This window comes from Ammospiza nelsoni, chromosome 11, assembly GCF_027579445.1.
Source record: "Ammospiza nelsoni isolate bAmmNel1 chromosome 11, bAmmNel1.pri, whole genome shotgun sequence".
Classification (NCBI taxonomy): domain Eukaryota; kingdom Metazoa; phylum Chordata; class Aves; order Passeriformes; family Passerellidae; genus Ammospiza; species Ammospiza nelsoni.
In genome coordinates this window covers 11,345,163-11,366,257 of record NC_080643.1, presented here as the reverse complement: position 1 = coordinate 11,366,257, position 21,095 = coordinate 11,345,163, and the positions used below count along the sequence as shown (strand labels likewise).

The 21,095-nt window shown below is 37.9% G+C and overlaps 1 protein-coding gene across 4 annotated transcripts in view; it reads right to left on the bottom strand.

Moving 5' to 3' along the window:
* The window catches only part of EEFSEC (eukaryotic elongation factor, selenocysteine-tRNA specific), a 121,329-nt gene that overhangs the window by 65,738 nt on the left and 34,496 nt on the right, over positions 1-21,095 (bottom strand). For all 4 annotated transcript variants that reach the window (XM_059480422.1, XM_059480424.1, XM_059480423.1 and 1 more), the window contains 2 exons: positions 20,696-20,792; positions 18,944-19,108 (listed from right to left, as the gene is read on the bottom strand). In XM_059480422.1, coding sequence (XP_059336405.1) covers positions 18,944-19,108; positions 20,696-20,792 — 262 coding nt within the window. The remainder of the gene's footprint in view (positions 1-18,943; positions 19,109-20,695; positions 20,793-21,095) is intronic.

Below are 21,095 nucleotides of genomic sequence, written 5' to 3'. Positions count from 1 at the left end.
TGTGGATAGAGAGATTAAAGAAGAGCATCCCAAAGCCTGCCTGTTTGCTTGGTGTGGTAGCAGTGATCTGGTTACCCTTCTGTTGGGTTATTTCTTTTTACTTATTGGAGTAGTTCAAAAGCAATTGAGAGTGGAAAAGGAGGTCATTTTTGGGTCACAACCTTAGAGTTACAGGCTCACGAAGAAAAACAAACAGAGTGAACATAAAGCTGCATTTAAAAATAATGAAAAATAATATTTTCAACTCTTTTCACTTCTATTTTGAATGGCCAAGGGGAGAAAAAAGAAAAAAGTTGTTTTGCTCATTTCTTTCTCATGAACAAAGTTCTCCTGTCCTTTCTCTAAAATAAGCTTGTTAATAGAAGCCATGATTTATACAAAATGAAACAAAGGTGATGAATAATTACTGAGAGATCTGGTAGGCTTCATTAGCTATGGCAAACGCTAACATTAATTGTGATGATTTGTACATTTTCTAGGCAACGCTTGGAATATAAACACAGCAGCACCCGGGTGCAATACAGCAAACAAGCAAACACAACACACACAACAGTACAAATCAAATGATACAGTGCTACTCCTGGTGAATTCCTTCTACTAATTACAATCAAAACAAAGGCTACCTCTGCTAGGAGAAGAAAAGAAAATCAAATTAATTATGATCAGACAAGTATTTTTCGCAGTACTTTTTAGTTGACGAAATAAAAAACAATTGGTATACAAAATCTTTATAGCTTTCCCTCGAGGCAGGATTTTTTTAGTGGCAAATTTTAAAGAGTTCAACTGGTAAGCAATTTTCTATTACAAGTCAGTAACAGTGATTAAGATTAGACGAGTAAATTTATATCCTCTGAACTTTTGCAAGTCCTTAGGATATTTGCAAAATCTAAGCAGCTAAGTCTAAAGTAAAGAACAAATGGATCTATCCCTACCACCTTGGCAAATTATAGTAAGCTATTAAAGGAACAAAGCAGTACAGTGAAAGGTTTCATGCAGCAAAAATAAATTCTGATGCAAAGATACCTGGTAAAAAAATGTCATGTTTACAGTAATGATTCTGATTACTTCATTCAAATGCATCCAAGGGAAAATGGAGGTAAAAGGTCAGAAAAAAGAATGAAAAAAAGCGGGGGAAGAATGAAGATACTCCCTCTTCTGAAACTGGAAATAAAGGCAAAATGTAGTCATCATCAGGTAACAAAAACTGCATTTACTATATAGAGGTGCCATGTGATAGCTTATGAAACAAGAAATTCACACTTTTTTGCTTCTGAGCTACGTCATGGTACCAAAGGGTTACTGTGCTTTGAAACCTTCACCAACAGCCTTACTAAACATTTAATATTTTTCTTTCTACTTTCTTAAAGGCCCCAGATGTGTTCTTGCAGATCAAAAGAGACCAACTTATAAAGTTAAACTAAATCAAGGGCTTTTGTTCCGAGGCATCATTGCTGAACTAATTATTCCTGGATGTTGTTTAATGAAAGAGCGGTGCCATATATTAAAACGGTTAACAGGATGAGTTGCGTGAGTTATAGGAAAGGTCTGATCTGGGATTATAAATTTTAGGTTTTCTTCAAAGGAGATGAAACAAACTACTCACAACTCCCCAGTCCTTTCTGTCACTGAAAGGCTGAAATAAAAGAATCCAAAAATGTATGAAAGTTGAAATATCATTCTACATATTTACGCTTCCCTGAATGATAGAGAACTAAAGATGGGGGAGTTAAAAAACCTCCCGAGATTCTCCGAGATGGGGAAATGAAGATCTAAGTTATCCTGTCTATTCCCTGACTGCTACAAAGCACAAGTTAAAATAAATATTGTTAAGTCTTAGAAGAAACTTCATTTTAGACGTACACGTGCAAAACAAGAAAAGACTCCCATCTTAAAGCAACCCAACTCAAACAGTCACAGGAGCAATTAAGTATATTTATTATCAGGAAAAAAAGCAGGAGGGTAGGTAGACAAAGAGGTATTCCAGCATCAAATTATTAGCAGAACTAGATCTTTTACATCATTCCGCAGCCCCCAACTGCTCTACTATTTTTGGTAAAATGCATATTTAACTATACTGTTACCTTACTGAGAGAAACAAAACACCCTTAAGATCCCTAAGGACATCTCAGGCTAGGAAGGCAACTTTTCACTCTTATACATTCAGACAATAAACACTTTACTTCCCTACTGATAGTCTCTTCTGTGTTTGTATTTTACAGCCTGACACAGGCCAACCCAACACTTGACACCCAATTAACAGACCTAGGAGCTGGAGGTCCGTATATTGATCACACTAAATGGGATTAGTGTGAAATAAAAAGTTCAAAGGGTCTTGACCAAACTTCACCACAGCCCAGCTGTGACAGCTGCTATGAATTTGCGTATCCAATGCCTCACATTTTTATTAAGAGGGTTCTGGTGCACAAGAGTTTGCAGCAGCCTATGAGATCACGGAGGTTCACTAATAATGTCAGGCTCAGAAACTGTAGTGACTGACCAAAGAAAAAATCCTCTTGCTTGTTTGCATAGGTCTTTTTGATTAACTCATGAAAAGGGCCCTCACCTCTGATACAACAAGCACTTACAATAGACAAAGAGTTGGGATTTCTCTGCCTCTCAAGGATTTGTTACCTTGCTGTGGAAGAGCTGTCCAATTTGAAAAACCCTAGGTGTGACTATATAAAATAAGTAATTCCCCATACATACTGCAAGCACACCAGTATATTCTGACAATGCCAGACAGGAGCTGTATTCAAATGATAGAAGTACAAACTGTTATCTTCTAAACACTTCTAATCTTCTTTTATCTTTCTATTTGCCTAAACCTTTCAACTGTCATCAGGTGAATAAATATTTCCACATTTTGCACACAGGCATTTCTTACTGGCAGTCCTATTGACATGATTTTTAAAACCTTCATCAAGATCCAAGGAAATTACAACTATCAAGAGCATATTTTCGTATTTCTGAGTACCTATGTGTTATAGATGAGTAATGTGATGGTTGGCTCCCACAAGTAAGGGATGAATATTACATGTATGTTAAGAGAAGCCCCATGCTCCCAGCACTGTCATTTTTCCTTATTCAGTCCTTTGTTATATTTTGTTAAGGTTTAATAAACCTTTAAAAGTTAAAAGTGAGCATCATTTCTCACACTATGCAAATCCATTTCTTATTTAAAACAAGCATCATTTTCCAGTATCAAGTGTCACAGACACCACAGAAATCCAGTGCACCTCAGGGAAGGGAAGAAGCCCATCAAGCAGAGATGTGCAAGAACCACTGAGGTAAAGAGAATGCTCAATGGGATTATATATATATATCAATGATAAGGAAGCAGTCATCAGTCAGGACAAAGATGGTATACAGTTGTCAATTTATAAATAATTGTAATCCATTATGGGCCTTCTAAAAGGAAGTTGGATGTGGTCTATGAGAGAACCTTAAAAATAGGCTCACTGGGATTGCAACATGCATTTTTAACAGAGGAGACAGCTTCAGAGCCATCAGCAAGGACACCTGCCAGCAAATCACAAAGGACAGAAGCTTGGTAAAAGTTATGGGAGCAACTTGAAACCTATGAAAGATCAGCAGCCTGTTGGCACATAAAGTTATTTCACAGAGTAAAGAACAATTCTTTATGTAGTATTGCAGCACACCAAAAACCAGCTTTTCACTTCCTTTTAGTTTTTTCTATGTATTTCTCTCCTGCTCCGTTTCTTTCCTCACAGGATCTGTCACTTCCTGTCCTTTGGGTCTCAGGGCTGTAGCTGCTGAATCACACCTGCTGAGACAACCTTCACTAAAATGGCCAATTCAAAGCAATTCAAACTGGGCTTCAAAATTAATATCCCAGGAGTGGGAGAAGATTTCCATATGATTGCTCTGCCTGCACTCAAGACTGTAAAACTCCCTCCCAAGTGTCACTCCCTCCCAAGGCTGGAAAGCTAGAACCTTATTTTTTAAAATTAAAGTTGAAATTACATGTAATCCAAAGTGTGCAGGCCAAAAAAAATTCTATGAGATGACTGAATCCAGTCCAAAGAAGGTTATTTAGCCTATCCAGCAACGCAATACCTTCCATTATTAGAAACTAGATTGTTAGGATTGGGTGTTTGGATTTTTTTCTTTGGTGGGATATTTTAAAAAGTTTCATCAGATTTTTTGTATGCATTTTTTCTTTGGTGGGGGCAACATATTTCAAAAATTTTAATCAGTTTTTTTAGATGCACTCCTTCACAATCAGCCTTCCTTATCTGCAGATTTTTTTTATCACAGTCACTAGCTCTCGTAGCTCCAATATAGCAAAAAACACTGTACCTTCCTATGTTATCAGTTTATTTTCTCTGTGTTAAAAGTTGCAAATATGTTCATCTACAGCAAATAGAAGCATAGAAGATACATCACAGTGAAACTGCAACGTTCAGTTACCTGGAGACTGCATAAAGATATAATTTGGGATGCACCATCCCAGTCCTGTATGACTTTTCTAACACAATGCAAGGGGCTTGAAAAGAAAATATAATTTCATTGGAAGTGACTGAGCACATTTTGGAAGCAAAATGCCAACTAGAAAAGCCTATGACTAAGTCCAGAGTGAATCTGAAACTAAAACCTGACCGTATCAATTGAAAGAAAAACGTCAACCTTAGAAACTCTTGCTACTGCAGCCAATGTTCATTAGAGGAAATTAAGTCAGCAAGTTGGTACAACTGGTGGAAGTTTTATCACTGTCTTTCAACAGCAGGAGTGCAGGAAAGATAATTTAAACAGAGATGAGGCCAAAGATAAACAGAAAAACAAGAAAAGCTTTTAATTTGGCCAGGACGCCAAGTTACTCAAGCCTCTCTAAGGAGATTCCTGCTCCAAACTGAAGAGACCAAGCTTCAAGAAACAGTAAAACAAAAATGAGAAAAAATATACATGCAATATTTAAGCATACATTTATATCCCACTGGCTGTAGATTCTATGTGTAACATATGCCCATTTCATATTCCATCAGAAAATTAGATTTAGAGGAGAAAAGTTTTTATATAAAAAGTTCAACAAAACAGCTGCCATTAGTCACTTTACAATTTCATTTTTCCGTCTTTCTTAAAATGCAAAATATCACTGTACCACTGAAATATTCTCTGGTCAGCCATCATACTTTTTTGCATCCCCTCTGGATATCATATTTTAAAACTATGATAGTTTTTTCTCCCTTTTCCTACAAAAAGTATGCACTACATTGCCTTTGGGGTTTTTTAATTTTATAAAAACAGGATAAATTGCCCACACTGTTTAGAAAACATCCCATCCCCTTATTTTTATGAAAATATTATTTAAATTCCCAGAAGGATGCTAATATTTAACAAAAAGCATAGGATTAGCCTATTAGGATACCAAATCTGGCAAGTTATCTAAGGCAAAGAATTATTTCAGTCCTTTCAGAAGAAAAACACAAAATCCCAGTACCTTACCAAGCATGCAACAATTGAAATGAGCTTGCAATGAATTCCAGTATAACCCTCAATAGTGGATTCCAGTTACCATGCTCACAGGAGAAGGAAAAATATTGACAAAATGTAACACCATTTTTTCAGATAAAGTAGTAAATGCCTGCCACAGAAAATACTGCACAGATGTAAATCTACAAAGAAAATCAGGTTCCCACTCAAACTTCACTCTTTTTAGTCTTGCTAGACCACTGGTACATGAAGGGATGAGCTCTCACTCTGCACAGACAAAAGGGAATGAAAGAAGAATCCTAATGTGAGGTTTAGCAGCAAATAAATAGCTTTGCTGTTTTAAGTTTTAGTAGAAACATTATTAGTTAAACTTAGTGGGCTTTGTGGTTTAATATACATTCAGCACAAGTCATTTTTCTACAAGCCTTTAGCTCCATCTGCTGACTTTTAATATTAAAAATAATTGATGAGGTTGAAAACGCTCATGTTTTTGGAACACGTAAATCACCTACATTTTCATAAGTGTGGTTCAAAAGGTACAACTAAATACCCCAAGTGTGTGGTCCTGTAAATTTGTCTGCCAAAATTACCTTGAAGCAACAACATTCCAGCTCTGAGGAGAAGGTACCTGAGTGAACCTTGGATGTACAAGGGGTAAACAATTCTGCTTGGGAGAATGGCTGGAATCAGGTTTAAACAACAGGTAAACATCTGGAGGTTTATATCACAGAATCACCCAGAAATTAAGTACAAACCTGAGAAGTGAGATTCTGAGGAGAGTAATAAAAAGAATGAAAAATCTGTAACATAACCCTTGTGAAAACTCACTGGAGACATTTGCTCAACACCTGCCTGTGCTGGTTTCAGCTTCTCCCATTTGCAGAGAGATGTCTCCTTCAAAGAAACTAAAGCTTGTTTTATTTATGAACAAATAAAAAAAGATAAAAAATAACTCTGCAGGTTCAAAAGCACACAGATTTGCCTGTTCCAACTCTGATTTATTTTTCATTATTGCAGAATTCTGATCATTATCAGAGCACTACAAACTCAATCTAGATAGAACTGCCACATGAAAAATTGCATATGAGAAATGCATCTAATATGATCTTTAAATGTAACAGGGGAAACTCTTAGTCCCAAAAACCCCCACATTTATGATACTTCATTGGCCTTTTTTACAATTAAATAACTAAATCTATCATTAAATCACAGCAGTCTGCTTTATATTAATGCTGAGATCTCGTGGCTGCAAATTATTTGAGTGGTAACTGGGATAATCAGCATCTCTGGGAATATGTTTTCCTTTGTGACTTGAACTTTTAGTATCTGTATTAGAAAAATCTAACAACCACTCTCACAACCACCCCCACAAAAAACAAAACACCCCTACACATTCAGCTTTCAAGACCTGCTGTGACATCTCTGTGCACTCTGAAACTTTCCTGTTACTATCAGTGTAAGAGATACATTCAGCGTCTCAAACCAAATCCCACTTGTTGCAATTGCTGCATATGGAGAAGATTTTTTTCTTTTCACATGCTGTTCTTAATTTCTTTATCAACCTACTGGAGTCTTAGTAGCTGACTTACAAACACAGGTAAAAAAAATAGATGGAATAAATTATGTTAGCAAGGGGATTTGAACACAGAATGAAATCTTAACTTTGTTAAAGCTAAGATTAAACAGAATATGAAACAGATCCTAAAGCTCAGTCTTTATCACAAAAAAAGGCTCATTTTCATTGGTTTCTAGAAAAAAACCAAACAACTCTTCTGAAATAAAAATATAAAAACCCCTTTTAGATACAGCACATGCCACAGATAATAATTTTAAAAGAAACTTTTTAGAAACTACAGTAAGTGTCTCCTTTAGACCCAAGACTGAACTTAAGAAATCCACTACTTTCAAAAACTTAAAACACAAGAATTGAAATTCTGAACAAAGATTACCAATGAATATTAATGACCTACAAAACATTAGGAAGATACAAGACCCATTTCTACATGGCCATGCCCAGATACAGGTATGGCTCCAATGGTTTAAAATTATATTTATGCAAATACACTGAGGAAAATTATCACCACACAACGGAGATTGAGGGAGACATTAATAAAAACTTAATCACATTTAAACATAAATCTAACCTGAAAATTTGATTCTTCATAGGTAGGAAAACAGCAAGAAAATCAGCATGTACTTTAAAGCAGTTCACATAACTATAAAATTTTAAATCACATCAGTGAGTTCCCTGTCGAAGTGTATCTAAATCCTAATTCAGATAAAAAGCCCTAGTGTCAGCATCACTAGATGGCATGGAAAAAATGAAAGGCGGGATTAAAACTTCATTGCTAGCTGATCAGAAAGGACATTGTCCATCAGGGACAACAAAGTAATGTAAAAGCAAGAGCAGTAATACAACGTTTGATTTGCAGCATTACTCTCACTGTGCCAGAAAACGTGAATGTTACGGATTCAGAATAACATTAACTCAGCCCACTCCTCATTCTGGATATCTAAAGGCATGTTTTTACAACTGTTTGTAATGTATGTGTCACATGGACTAAGTCTTTCTTGTGAGTCACACTATAACCACAGAACTATGCCTGAGCATTAACTTTTCTTTCTCCCCTACTCCATTTAAATCTGACATAAAAACTTCTTTGCCTCTTTACCCATATATGCACCTTCAAAGCATCTTGCCAATATTGAATACATGAAACCCTCCGACAAGAATTAGAACCACCCTTATTTAAATAAACAAAACAAACAAAAAAGCCCAAAACCCTTATCCTCCTGAAAATTAAAAAACCAAAAATTCACAAACAAAAAAGAAAACAAAAAACCACAAAAACCCACAAAGCAACTGAATAGAACCCTTACCTTCACATTCTTATTTGTGTGTTTTTACTAGAAAATTACTGTCATTTTTTCAAAGATACTGATTAATTTCCTGCCAAAAATACCCCTTTAAGAAAAAGCACCTCAATGTTTCTAGTAATTCCCCACATTAGTTCAGCATACACGTTTTACAGAGGTGGAGGCAGATGAAGCCACAATTGCCTTCCCTAAAAATATTCTCCTTACTCTTATTAATCCCATTCTCTCTATTCCCAACAGTAAATCTCAAGTTGTAAAAAAATTCCCCCCTGCCACAAAGATTTAAAATCTCCAAGGATGTCTCCAGAAGTGCAGCCAGAGCCTGTGATCTCAGCTCTGACAACAGGGATGTGCTACCTGCACAGATCACACATCTGGAACTCTGATTAAAAAATGGAACTTCAAAAACCTCCACAGAAAGGATGAGTAGGCAGGAAAAGTGAAGATGAAAACATGGCAAAGACAAGTGAGAGGGAAGACCTGAAAAAAACCCCAACATTTGTACAACGAAAAATGTTTGACCACAATTGTATTTTAGAACTTTTGACTTATCTGTTAGTGCTTTCTGCAAGAAAGAAAAGCAGACACTGAGACTCCTACCAACCCAGTAATTCTCCACCATTTTGCTACTATTTAGGGAAATACATGCCTGAAATATATTAACACACCAGCATAAATGATACTGAACTTCACTCTTAGGTAACATCGCAGATTCACCAGAGGGCTCAGAACAATTGGGGCCTCGCTCTGTATCCCTATTTTAGAGAAGTTTCTCCACCTCCATCCTTAGGAGATTAAAGACCTACCCTGGGGTGAAGATATCCAATAACCTCCTCTTGACCCAAACAACAGAGCAGCCCTTGACAAGGCTGGAAGGAAGCATTAATATCAGGGTCTTTGCCACTTTAATACCCTTTGTACACACAACTGCTTTCCCCCAAACAAGAACATCATGTCAGCAACAGAAAAGGGAACATTTGAAACAGAAACACATGTTATACAAAACATTATTCTTGTTCAATCACCACTTGACTCCAACTCCCTCCTAAAACCAAATGCAAAATAGTTCCCAGTGGGATTTACTGTTGTATTTTACTTTATTTTACAAAGATCTGCATTTAGACAAAACCAACTGGTGTTGCTCTGCGCTGACTCAAGGCCAAACTGGACATTTATTTCATGTATTGAACATTTATTCTAATCCTTTAGTAAAAATACATACTTTCAAGCTTCCCTTTTTTTCTGTGGTTTTGAGTGTTTGCGGTATACCTGCATATTGCTCACTCCCTCAAGACTTTAAATTGTTGTCAGCTAATCTCCACCAGCAGGACTGACGTCGTCAATTAGGCAAGAAAATACCTCATGAATAATACACATATTTCAAAAATGAACTTATTAATAACAGTACATATTTTGTCCTTAAGCCACCAATTAACTTTTTGCAGTCCTATGTACTAGGTATTGCACATCAGACAAAAACCTCCTCTAGGGATGCTTAGCATAACAGTCTATTGAAATTCATCACATAATTAATATTAAGAAAAAGCAACTACAATACAGTTATTGAAATTAAGAAAACAAAAACAAGTAAGTTAAAGGAATACCAAGAAAGAGCAGAAAAACTTCTAGACATTCTGAAGCCCCACACAAAACTTACATGACAAACAAATTTCTGACTTGGTTTCCATACCTCTATCCCCTTTCTGTTGAAGAAAAAACCTTGACAGCTGTATATATACACTGGGATTATTTATTTCCATGAGTTAATCTGTTCTCATGGCTGATTTCTGCCACCTAAACTGCACAAGGATTAAGGCCACCTCTGCTATTCTTCTGCAGAACCTATTACATACCCTATAGACAAATATTGAGGGAATATATCTTAAATACAGGTTGCCTAGAGAGGGACAGCTCAACTAGTAAATCTTTCACAAAGGCCTGACAGTTTTTAAGTCTACAATTTTAGTATTTAAAGCTGTATTAGCTAAAGAGACTCTTTAAAAGGCTATTTGAGCTTTCCTTGCTATTTCTAAAGTGTGAAATGTTTATTCTTGATTATTTATTCATTAGAGGAGAAAGAAAGAGAAGCCAATTTTATGTCATATGCTTTGAAGTTAATCTTTACTCCCTTGAAGAGCCTGGGAGTTTGCAGCTTTCATTTCAGACAGTTGCAAATGGAAATCTGTATCTAGGCATTCGTATCATGTTCATCACAGCACTATCTGGGCAGCTAAACTAATTTTAGCATTCCAGCTGATACTGTAAATATTGGCTCTCTCTAGCATTAACTTTTCCAATTCAAACTGCACCAACTATTATAACATGAAGTGATGGGAATATTTTAGTGAAAAGATGCATCTCATATTTAGTTTCAGCAATACATGTTATTGTCACAGGCATATGATGATTCAGGTGAGGAGCTGAATAAACACTTAAGAGCAAAGTAAATTCTCACATAATTTTCATGGCAGTATCAAAGAATAAAATGCAGAGAGTTCTCTAAGTGAAGCCCTCTCAGAAACACAGAGTACAAGGCATGAAATCCACAGAACTTCCTATGGTGTTATAGGAATACTTCAAGAAAGTACTCTGGTAATAAATACAGATTTCTGTGCAGTTATGCACTAATCCATTTTCTTCTGTCTCTGGGTCATATTTATTTTCAGCAGCATTGGTTAAGTAATGTTTTCAATATTCAGATCCTTTCTTTGCCAGTGGCCAGAGCTGAGCAGAACTTTATAACTTACAGACCACAGCTTAGTTAATGTGGCACTTGCTGAGCTGTTCTGCTTCTAAAAGCCTCATCAAATGAGGAATTGTACTGTGTATGGATGACCAAGGAAGAAGAAGAGTGACATTCCCTCCCTTCATTCTGATTACTGAAATTTTGCCAAAGCCTCCAGCACATGAATTTGAATATTTAAAACATGAGAACTCCTCTCTGCCTTTACTAAGCCTTCTAATAAAGTTAAATTCCCAGCAGCAATGCCATGTGAAGGCTGTGTGCACCATACAGGAGGTTACCTTCCCAATTACTATTCAAGCATCACACTAAGATTCCTGCTCCAACTGTTTGTGTACATGCATGTTGGTCTGCTTTCAATTAAACTGCACTGAGAACAGTTCTACCTGGTAAATTAAAAGAAATGAAAATAAAGTTAATGACCTGGCAGCGGCAATGCTTAAGCAAACAAGTTATGCAAACACAATCCAGCCATCCTTTGCTTTAAGGAGTTACCCTAAAGTTAAACAAAAAGGCATTTGGATGAAACTTGTGACTACTACAGCAATGCCCATTAACTTAGTTCCAAACTGATCTTGAACCCCAGGGTACACAAAGCCAGGAACACAACACTTGATCCCTGGAGCTGCAATGGTTCAACAGGAAAGATGTTACCTACTAAGTCTCAGGATAATATGTGCCTTTTTGTTCAGCTGCATCCCAGTCACAGCTCAAATTTGCAACAGCAGATGAGAAAATGCAAGAAGAAAAAAGTTCAATCTATGGTATAAGTAGAAATGACCAATCACTTTGAAGAGCAAGCTCTGAGACTGGAAAGGAAGGTAGAAATGGACAAAAAAGCACAGGGAGAAGAAAAAGTAAGAGTGAGCAGATACAGAAAGTTGAGAGAATACATAAAAATCTAGATGTCAGGAGTAGCTCATTAGATGTTTAGTTTTCTTTTCAACCTCATTTTGGAATAACAAACTTGCATATTTGTTTATCTTTGTGTGCTGCTATAAAAAGGCCAAACTGCTCACTCATGTAGCAAACAAGAACAAAACCCATTTCTCCATTTGTGGCACACCTGTGCACTGGCATTTACCATCAGATCCTGCAACCCAGTATGCTGGTAGTTCCAAAAGAGCTACAGAATACTGAGCATGAGAGACTACACATGGACATCACATCTGCCAGCACTCTCCAGGAGTCTGAAGAGCACAGTAAAGAGGCAAATGAGTGGGGAGAACTCCTACATACATGGGGCAGCACATGCAGTCACTAGTGGAACCATCACACTTCAGTGCCAAGACCAACCTCAGAACAACTCTGCCTGGATCATTTTCCTGTCAGTACAGTGGTTCCTTCTTCTTCAGCTCAGTTTCTTCCCCACCTTTTATTTCTGTCACAACTTTCTTTAGCTTTTCTAGCAGTTCTCAGGGGACAAAATGTTTACTGAAATCTTGACAGAAAAAAATCTATCTTGATTTATCTAAGAAAATCAGTCATCATATAAAATAAAAGTATGACATTCATATCACACAGTATTTTCTTCTACTTAGAGTCAAGATCATCTTGCATTATTTTTTCACTTTTAGCTCCACTAAAGAGTGTGCCAGTTCTTAGTAACAGTTCTCTGCACTAAGTAAATATTAAGGCAAAATTATCTGCATGGCAATGGCACAAAATAACACACTCCAAATTAATCTCATGCATTAGCCACTACCAGTCAACACTGCAGATAACCCTGCACAAGCAAGCAGTGCCATGGAAATGCTGCAGAAGTTAATTCTACCTTGGAGAGCAATGCTGTTTCCAGCAATGCTGCATGTCTAGGTGGAGCCTTGATCTCAACAGACATTTTATTTAAATAGACAGAAGCAACACAGAAGTTACAACTCTCTTCAGATTCCCTGCAGGAAGAAACTCATATGCTTTGCCTTCTAATGGATGAGAAAAATCACCCAATCTTGTACCCAACTGTCTCTATCTGGCAGGGAGCACATGGTACACCTAGACCTCCAATAAAAGCAGAAAAGCTGCAGATGAATTTCAGTATTTGAAGAGTTAATTGGCCAGCACTGACTAGGCCACTTTTCTGTCTGCAGAGATCACATTAGACACACAAGCTCCAGAAATAGAGTGTATGGTTTGGATTAGCACTGCTCAGGTTGGCTGCTCTCCCCTGGCTTCCTTCCCTTCTGCTCAGACCAAGTAGGAAAAAATCAAAAGCCCCACAACATATATCTATTATGTATTATCCCTGGTCCTGAATAAGACAAACCTTAATGCACAAAGTCCTTTATCTTGCTCCCTCACTTTACTATACCTACATGATACTCAAGAAAACATTGCAAGTGTTTTGAACTAAACATTGTACTTTGGTAACAGGTAGAGAATGAATAGCAACATACAAATCTCTTGCTGAATGTTTTTATTCCTGAGGGGGTTTTTGTAAGTTTAAAGGTCTACAGTTAACCACAATTTTGTATGTTTTTTTAAAACAACCTTAAAATGGATTTTGTGCTTCGCAGTCTTTAGGTGGGTTTTTTTTGGTTGGTTTGGTTTTTTGTTTTGTTTTGTTTTGCTTTTTTTTTTTGAGGGCTTGGTGTTGGTTTGGGTTTTTTAAAAACGTGAACTAAAACAGAAATAAGAAAACAAAACCGAACAAACCACACAGTAAAAAGTTACAAAACCATGCTTGAAAATGAGGGAACTGATCTTCAGAAAGAACTCAGCATCTGCTACTCTTATTCTCTTAAGAGATTGAGCCAAAAAGATTTGAGAAGTTTTTATTGCCAGATCTAAATTTCATTCCACAGGCACGGGATCAGATCTTTCATCCTCCACTTAACCACAAAGAACTGTGCAGAGCAATTTTGTTCTTCCAAAACAACTGATAATATCCTAAATGCTCAAAGCAGAGTACTTTTCAGTATAAGCCAAATCCTGCATATTTTGCTTTTAAGTAATGCCACAGCAGATGCAAAACCAGTAGGATTCACACTGATGTTTTCTAGGAAAGAAGAAAATCTCCAAAAAACCGTAACCCGTGTTTCAAGCAGCAGACAAATAATAAAAAAAAGTTTCATTCTTGTCCTGAATTAAACCCCAAGTAAAACATTATGTTTCTACATTTCATTTATTGCTCTAGGAGTTAAAGTTCTTGCGTTTTTGCACCCACATATTTTAATATGCACCATAAACTACCTTTTCACAATTTACCAGCTACATTTAGGTAATTCTTTCTCAACTCAATTCTCTGAACTGCCCTTCTTCACAGCACTCCAATGAGTGAAAAAAAAAAAAAGTTCAAGGCAAGCAAAACTCCCCTTCAGCAGAGGACTTGTTGCATTTTAAAGGGTGTTTGTATCAGTATTGAGCAAGAAAAACCCAAGTAGCACAGGAAGAAAGAGATGTAGAAGCAATATTTAGACATACTCTCAGAATATACAGCAAGGGTTCTCTCTATCTGCTAAAAGCAATCAACATTGACTGCAGTTTGGAAGGAGAGTATTAGGAGGCCCAAAGCGCTCAAAATTGTAAAAGGAAAAACTTAACTTTAAGACTGTACCATGAAAGTCCACATACAAACATCTTTGTGATCCAGTTCAGTGGGGTTTGATCCAAATTTGTTTTCTGAGACTTAACTGTCCTCTGACAAGGCTTAACTGTGCAACTCTGATTGTGCAAAAGTCCTTAAATAAACTAAAATTAATCCTTACTACATGTATACACATAATAAAGCTCACTAATCAGAGGTCCTGGGACATCAGACAGACTGAGGCACTTACATGGACAAAAGTACATCTCTGTTACAATTTTAACAGCTACAATGGTTTGAAGGAAATAGCCTTTCAAATACTATTTGCGTTATTCCATCAGACAGTGGGGAATTTTTTTTGTTGTATCAGTGATAAAAGCTACAGATCATTTGCCAAAACACAGACCAAGGTTATCTAGCCAACAAAAAAAGCTTAGGAGGAAACATCTCTCTTCATATGATGAAAGTATATGAAGCCATGAAGCTTCCCAGTATCATGCAAAACTATGCTTCTTTAAAGTTCATAAAGTCAGTTTAATTTGACAGTCAATAGGCTCTTGCCAAGACAGAATCACTACTGGGTTAAACCAACACTCTCATTTACTAGGAGGCTTGATGAGATAAACAGAAGCAAGTTCCTCACATTTTTCATATCTAAGTCTCACATGAGCTTGTGAAAGTTCACCTGAGTACTGAAACAATCTGTTTAACTGCTCTCCAACAGGAGGGGAGCATTTTGTAAGTGTGGTTGCAACTTTTGAGACTGAGATGCTCCACACTAAAAATGGCAATTGACTAGTACCAACCTCCAGGATGGTCAAGGTTGGAACTGGTAAGAATATTTCTCTTTCCTTTTAATTAGACTTATTACACAAGAAACAACTTTTTACAATACAACACCAGATAAGTTATTCAGATTCAGCAGAGTGAGAATCCCCACACGATCCCTTAAAGAAAAACATGGATGTAACCACTCAGCAGGAACACAGCTACTCAGCATTCGAGACACTCCCAACTTCTGACACACACACAGTACAAATGGCAGCACTGGACTTTACAGAGTTATTTACCTCCAGCAGCCACTCAGCTTGCACCAATCTGCTCCAGCATTTGTTAGCAATTCATTAAACAGGACAAACAGGAACCTGACTATAAGACAAAGAGAAAAGTTTCTACTTCTTGCAATTCCTGAAATAGAGCCCCAGCAGTGGTCTTCATACTGGGCTGCCACATCTGTGCTCGGGGTCTTGTGTACCCACAGCCCTGATCACAGCAAGGCAATGCTGAGTGGACACTTCCAGGATAACCAGGTCCATGAGCTGTGTACACCCCTCTCTGCCTCCTCACCCAATTCAGACTTGACCTTTTCTACAATCTTTCTCACCTGGATAAGGAAGGCAAAAGATACTTTCCTCCACTGAAATGAAAACACTTTTCTTTTTCAGTTAAGTGTGCTATAAAAAGACCCAGCAGCACTGGAGTTTGACATTCATCCTCATTTAAACTGAAATTTCTAAACAACAGATACTTTAGATATCAGTAAAATAAAAACAAAACTAAATTGCAAAAAATTCTTATTATTCAAACTCCAGTAACTTTTATAAAGCAGAAATAGAAGTGTCACGAGTTGTTGCAGTTTATAAACTCAAATACTATAGAGATTGAAAGACCACTGAAATTATCTTAAATGACATTTAGAATTCTGCCAACACTATGTTTTTGCTGCAGAAATCCTAGATTCATGCTCTTCAAGGTGGATTTCAAGTGCTAAGGAGCAAATAGTACTAACTCAATTGGATAGTGAACTGTTTGCTGTGTCAAAGCTTTTTTCCAAACACACATATATAATTTTTCTTTTTGCCATATGGATAATCAACCCCAGATGGCAATTTACATAGGCAAAGCATAAAGGAATCCATGCACTGCTGGTGCTCTCAGCCTCAATCAGAGCCAGCATGGGCATTTGAGAATGTCACTGTTTATTTTTAATTGCTGTGTCCCTCCTTTGTGCAGGTTCAAGCGGTCAAAGATGTCGAAGTCCATTAGCAGAACTGGAAGGTGATGCCACTCCATTTGGTGAGAAGGTTCTTCAAATTTAAAAAAAGCAGCTAGTTTGTAACGTCCCTAAATGTACCAGCTGTCAATCTCAGTTACCATTGGGTCAGGGCAAAAAAAGGTCAGAGAGAGTCATAAACCACAATGTGTTGTGAAATGTGCTTCCTCCGTTACCTTGTACGCCTGAGAAAGGTTTGACCTTTCATAGGTATCCTAACCCAGCTCTGCATGATGCTGGCAGGGGTAAGTACAACTCACAGCTCACACTTACAAACATTGCTTCCTTCTACTGTGCCTCGGTTTCCATACCTGTGCAACATGAAGGTGAATGCCCACAAGTTGCTAGTGCCAAAATACAAAATTCTGCCCACAGCTATTATTATCCCAAGGCATGGACACATCTCCCATTTCACACACAGCAGTGGAAGGTTTAATTCATTAACAGCAACTGGAAAAATAACTAAAACTTAGAGGGAAGTAGTTAATGCCATAAGAGCCAAGTGATCTGGCTTGTCTGGCAAATGACCTGTTCATCTGCTAAGTTGTCTGTCACTTCAGTGACTACTCTCCCAGTCACCTGGGAAGAAAGCCCACTAAAAAACTCACACGAAGTCTTTTCCACTGTTGGAAAACATACAAAGTCTATTTCCATTTTTAAATACCAATTCACAAGTTATTTACTATATTTTTGTCATTTCTTCCTTCATATGGATTCTCAAAAAGCAGATTTAGTTCTAAACACATTTCTTCAAAACATTCTTGGACTACAGATGAAAAGCAGAATAGTAATTTCCAGATATAATCTAGTGATGCATTCTTTCTTTGCAAGAAATAATTACTCTGCCCTGTCTCCCCCGTCTCCTGCAGCACAAAATGACAGGAAGTTTGGCAAATGCTATGCCAGAAAGAAAGCAGTGAACTCGCTAAGCAAGGCCCTGTTTGGGCAGGAGCCATCTCCCACTCCTTGCACTCCTGACTACTTGTCCCTCTTTGGACCCCAAGCACAGGCAGGCCCAGGACTGAGAACAGGACACAACAGCAGAGGAAAGAATGCTGCCAAGTGGAAACCAGGAGAGGCTGAAGCTACAGCTACAATCCCAGCCAGTATATTCCATGCAGGAATTGAAAGCACGGCTCCCAAAATAGACTGCATGCTGTAAATAAGAATATGGGCAGTGAGGAACTCGACTGGGGAAGTAGAAATGTCAGAGTATGTATAGTACAAATCACTTCTATGCAAAGGACAACAGGATATAAACTAGATGGCCACAGGTATCACTGAGTAGGCTGGCCAGAAATGAACTGTCCACTACCAGCCAAATATCTCAGGTGAAATTAGGATGCCTCCTGTAGCCCTTCACTTGCCCAAACAGTACAGTGAAAAATGAGAAAACAGCATGTTCACTCAATGAAATACTAAGGTCCTTATAGTAAAATGACTTGAAGATAATACTGACAGCACCAAAGGAGTCCCATCCAGGCTTGTTAGGCCAGAACTTGCCTGCCCACAGAATGTAATGAGCTCGGTCCACATTTAAGTGGCAGCTGCAAAATACTCCTCAAGTCTTAATTCATTTTGGGCAATTAATGCTAAGGGAAAATCAAAGCAGTGATAATCAGCACCTGTGAAATAGATTTCACATGTTCCAAGCATAAAGTCACTTTGTTTTCTTTTAAGGGATGAATATATTTTAAGGAAATTAAATAGTAAGAACAGCTGAGCAGTTCAAAGGCCAGTGGAAGGTCTCTTTGACTTTCTACTGGCTCTCTGAAGAGCCCAATAGCAGCAAGCCACCTCCTGCATCCCAGCAGTTCTCTCAGAACATGCTGACACAAATTAAAGCCTCAGCAAACAAAGAGAATGTGCATCAAGCATTTCAATGCCCTCTTCTTGTCATTACCTTTGCTTTCAGACATTTCTGGAAGCCTACCTACATAGATTCTTTTGCAAACATCCTCACTGCAGCACATCTCAAATGAGAGTAACCTCCCTCAAACCTTGTTCAGTCCTTGGGTGCATCTCAGCTTGGAAACATGCCCATTTTGCTTCTCTGAATTTGAAAGCCTACCATGCTAATCTAGATCAGTCTTCTCTTCATCCAACTAAATTATTGAGCAGGTAACTTTACTGACTTATTTAAAAATCACTATGCCTCTTACTGTTATAAGCTGGGTTATAATAGAGTACAAAAATAAAAATTGAAAATAATTCAGATTGGATGAGAACACTCTCTTCTTTGTTGAGTGTTTCTTTCTATCAGGAAAACCAGGGGGAATGAAAATGAGAGACTCACCTTCAGGGCAGGAATCTCCACATTGTCACCAAGGCTAACAGAGCCAGAAAGAATAGTCCCTGTCATCACTGTGCCTTGACCCTTAATAGAGAAACAGTGGTCGACTGCCATAAGGAAGTGTCCTGAGGGGTCTCTTGATGGCAGGTAAGCCTGAGACTTCAAGACCTGAAAAAAAAGATAAAAGCAGCACCATGCCTGGGTGAAAAGTCATGACAGCAACACAGCAGAAGGCAGGCAAATGGATGATTGATTGAACAAGCTTGCAATTTTACTGATTTCAGGCATCTCCCAATGAGCTCAGAACTCACCAATGTCAAATTAACTGTGTGTGCCATAGGGGAGGTGCACACTTAGCAGCAGGAACAGTTCGATTTTCTGCCTTAGAAAGATTTGGTGCTGCACATTTAGCTTGGTTAGCAAAACCTCACTGGCGATAACGTTGCTGCCAAACTCAATATAAACACTGCAGCAAAGCAAAGAGGAAAAGAAACTGTATGTGTGTCATCTCCCCCTTTTTCCTGTCTCTCTCAAAAGGACAATTTTACAGAGCATTTTGCTACTTCAGCTTTTTTGGATTTTGTGAAAATAAACTTACATACAGATATTAGTGCCCCATAAAGCCCATCTCTGTCTCCCTCCCAGAAAAACCGTAATACTGGGTTAAGTTTCAAATTCAACTTCCCCTTCAGATTTTTGTTAGTGCCTCTTGAAGGATCAATCGATTAATAAAACTACATAAGTACAATTTTCTAGAGAAATTCTCTGAGTTTAGCATTTTTCTTTTGTTGACAAATACTACATTTCTTAAAATATATCAACAGACAAAAGATTTTAATTATAGAAAGGAAGTAATATACTCAACAATGTTTCAAAGGAACTGGTTCACTCCTGTCTCAAATCACTTTTGATCTCTTTCTCTGTTATATCACCTGCATATACAATTGGTATTGCCTTTAACATCTGTTTTTAAGGTCAAAAACTGCAGCCCAAGCCCAGGTTGTAATGGCAGAACAATGGAGAGTCTCTTAGGAAGGACAGAAGGGATAACAGCTCCAAGTTCAATGGCAGGGCTCACACAGCATTTGCCAGCTCATCTAATATTAGGTTTCAATTGATGAAACAGCTCCAATGAGAGTTTCCTTCAAAGGTTTTAACCCTGGAGAACATCCCAGTAAATCCAACAGGAGCCAGATAAAGGCAGAAGTCAGCACTTGCATATCTCTTCATCCCTAGAAACTACTGAGGGCAGATTGGTCCTGGCTAAGTCTGGTCTGAGGCCACACTACATCACATCCCCGTGCCCATCCTGCCTCTCACAGCCTGGCAGGTGATGCAGCATTCAGAGCTCAGCAGCCTCGTGCAATATCCTGCCTTTACACAAGCCTGGCTGCCCAGGGCCAGGCATCCCTAGATTTTTGATGATGATGCTGCACCTTAACTTCAGCAATTTTTAAGTATTTTAAACCTGGCAGCACCCAAGTCAGAATTTGACAAGTCTTCAAAGAATGATGCCTTTGTTTTGGGACTTTTTTCTGTTATCTTAAGAAACAATGGCATCCCTCCAGGGCAAAGATGTTCCTCTCCCTAAGCTAATGACAGAAAGGGTGACAAGTCTATTGCAAGCTACAAACTGCTCTCAGTTACTTTAGGTATCCTGCCCTTCACAGTATAAACACCATACCATGTAACGAAGAGTTTTTAACATCTGAGAATGGATATTTTGATGTTATTATTATGTTCTTCAGTGAGTACCTCAATTAATTCAGAAATACCCAGTGGATTCTCAGACTCCGGGGCTTCTGGTCCACCAGGCTTTGCTGCCACAGCAACAACAGGACACCCAGAGAATCTGAAAGAGAAAGACTTTCACCATCAGACCACATATCTCCTACACATGTCAATACAGAGAACTTCCAGGCTCATCTGAAGGCTAGGAAACTCCCTAAAATTCTAATAAATCTGCTCTTCTCCCATTGTGACTGACAATTTCTTCCTGAATTGCCAGCAGATCAGCACTACTGGACCTCACTATGAAAGCTTCAGTCCTCTTGCACATTAGCTACTGATTCAGTGCTGTGACATCAAATGCAAGATTCAGCTTATTTCACAAGCAAACATCTACTGTTATCCAGTCTTAATGAAGTGCTTTGCA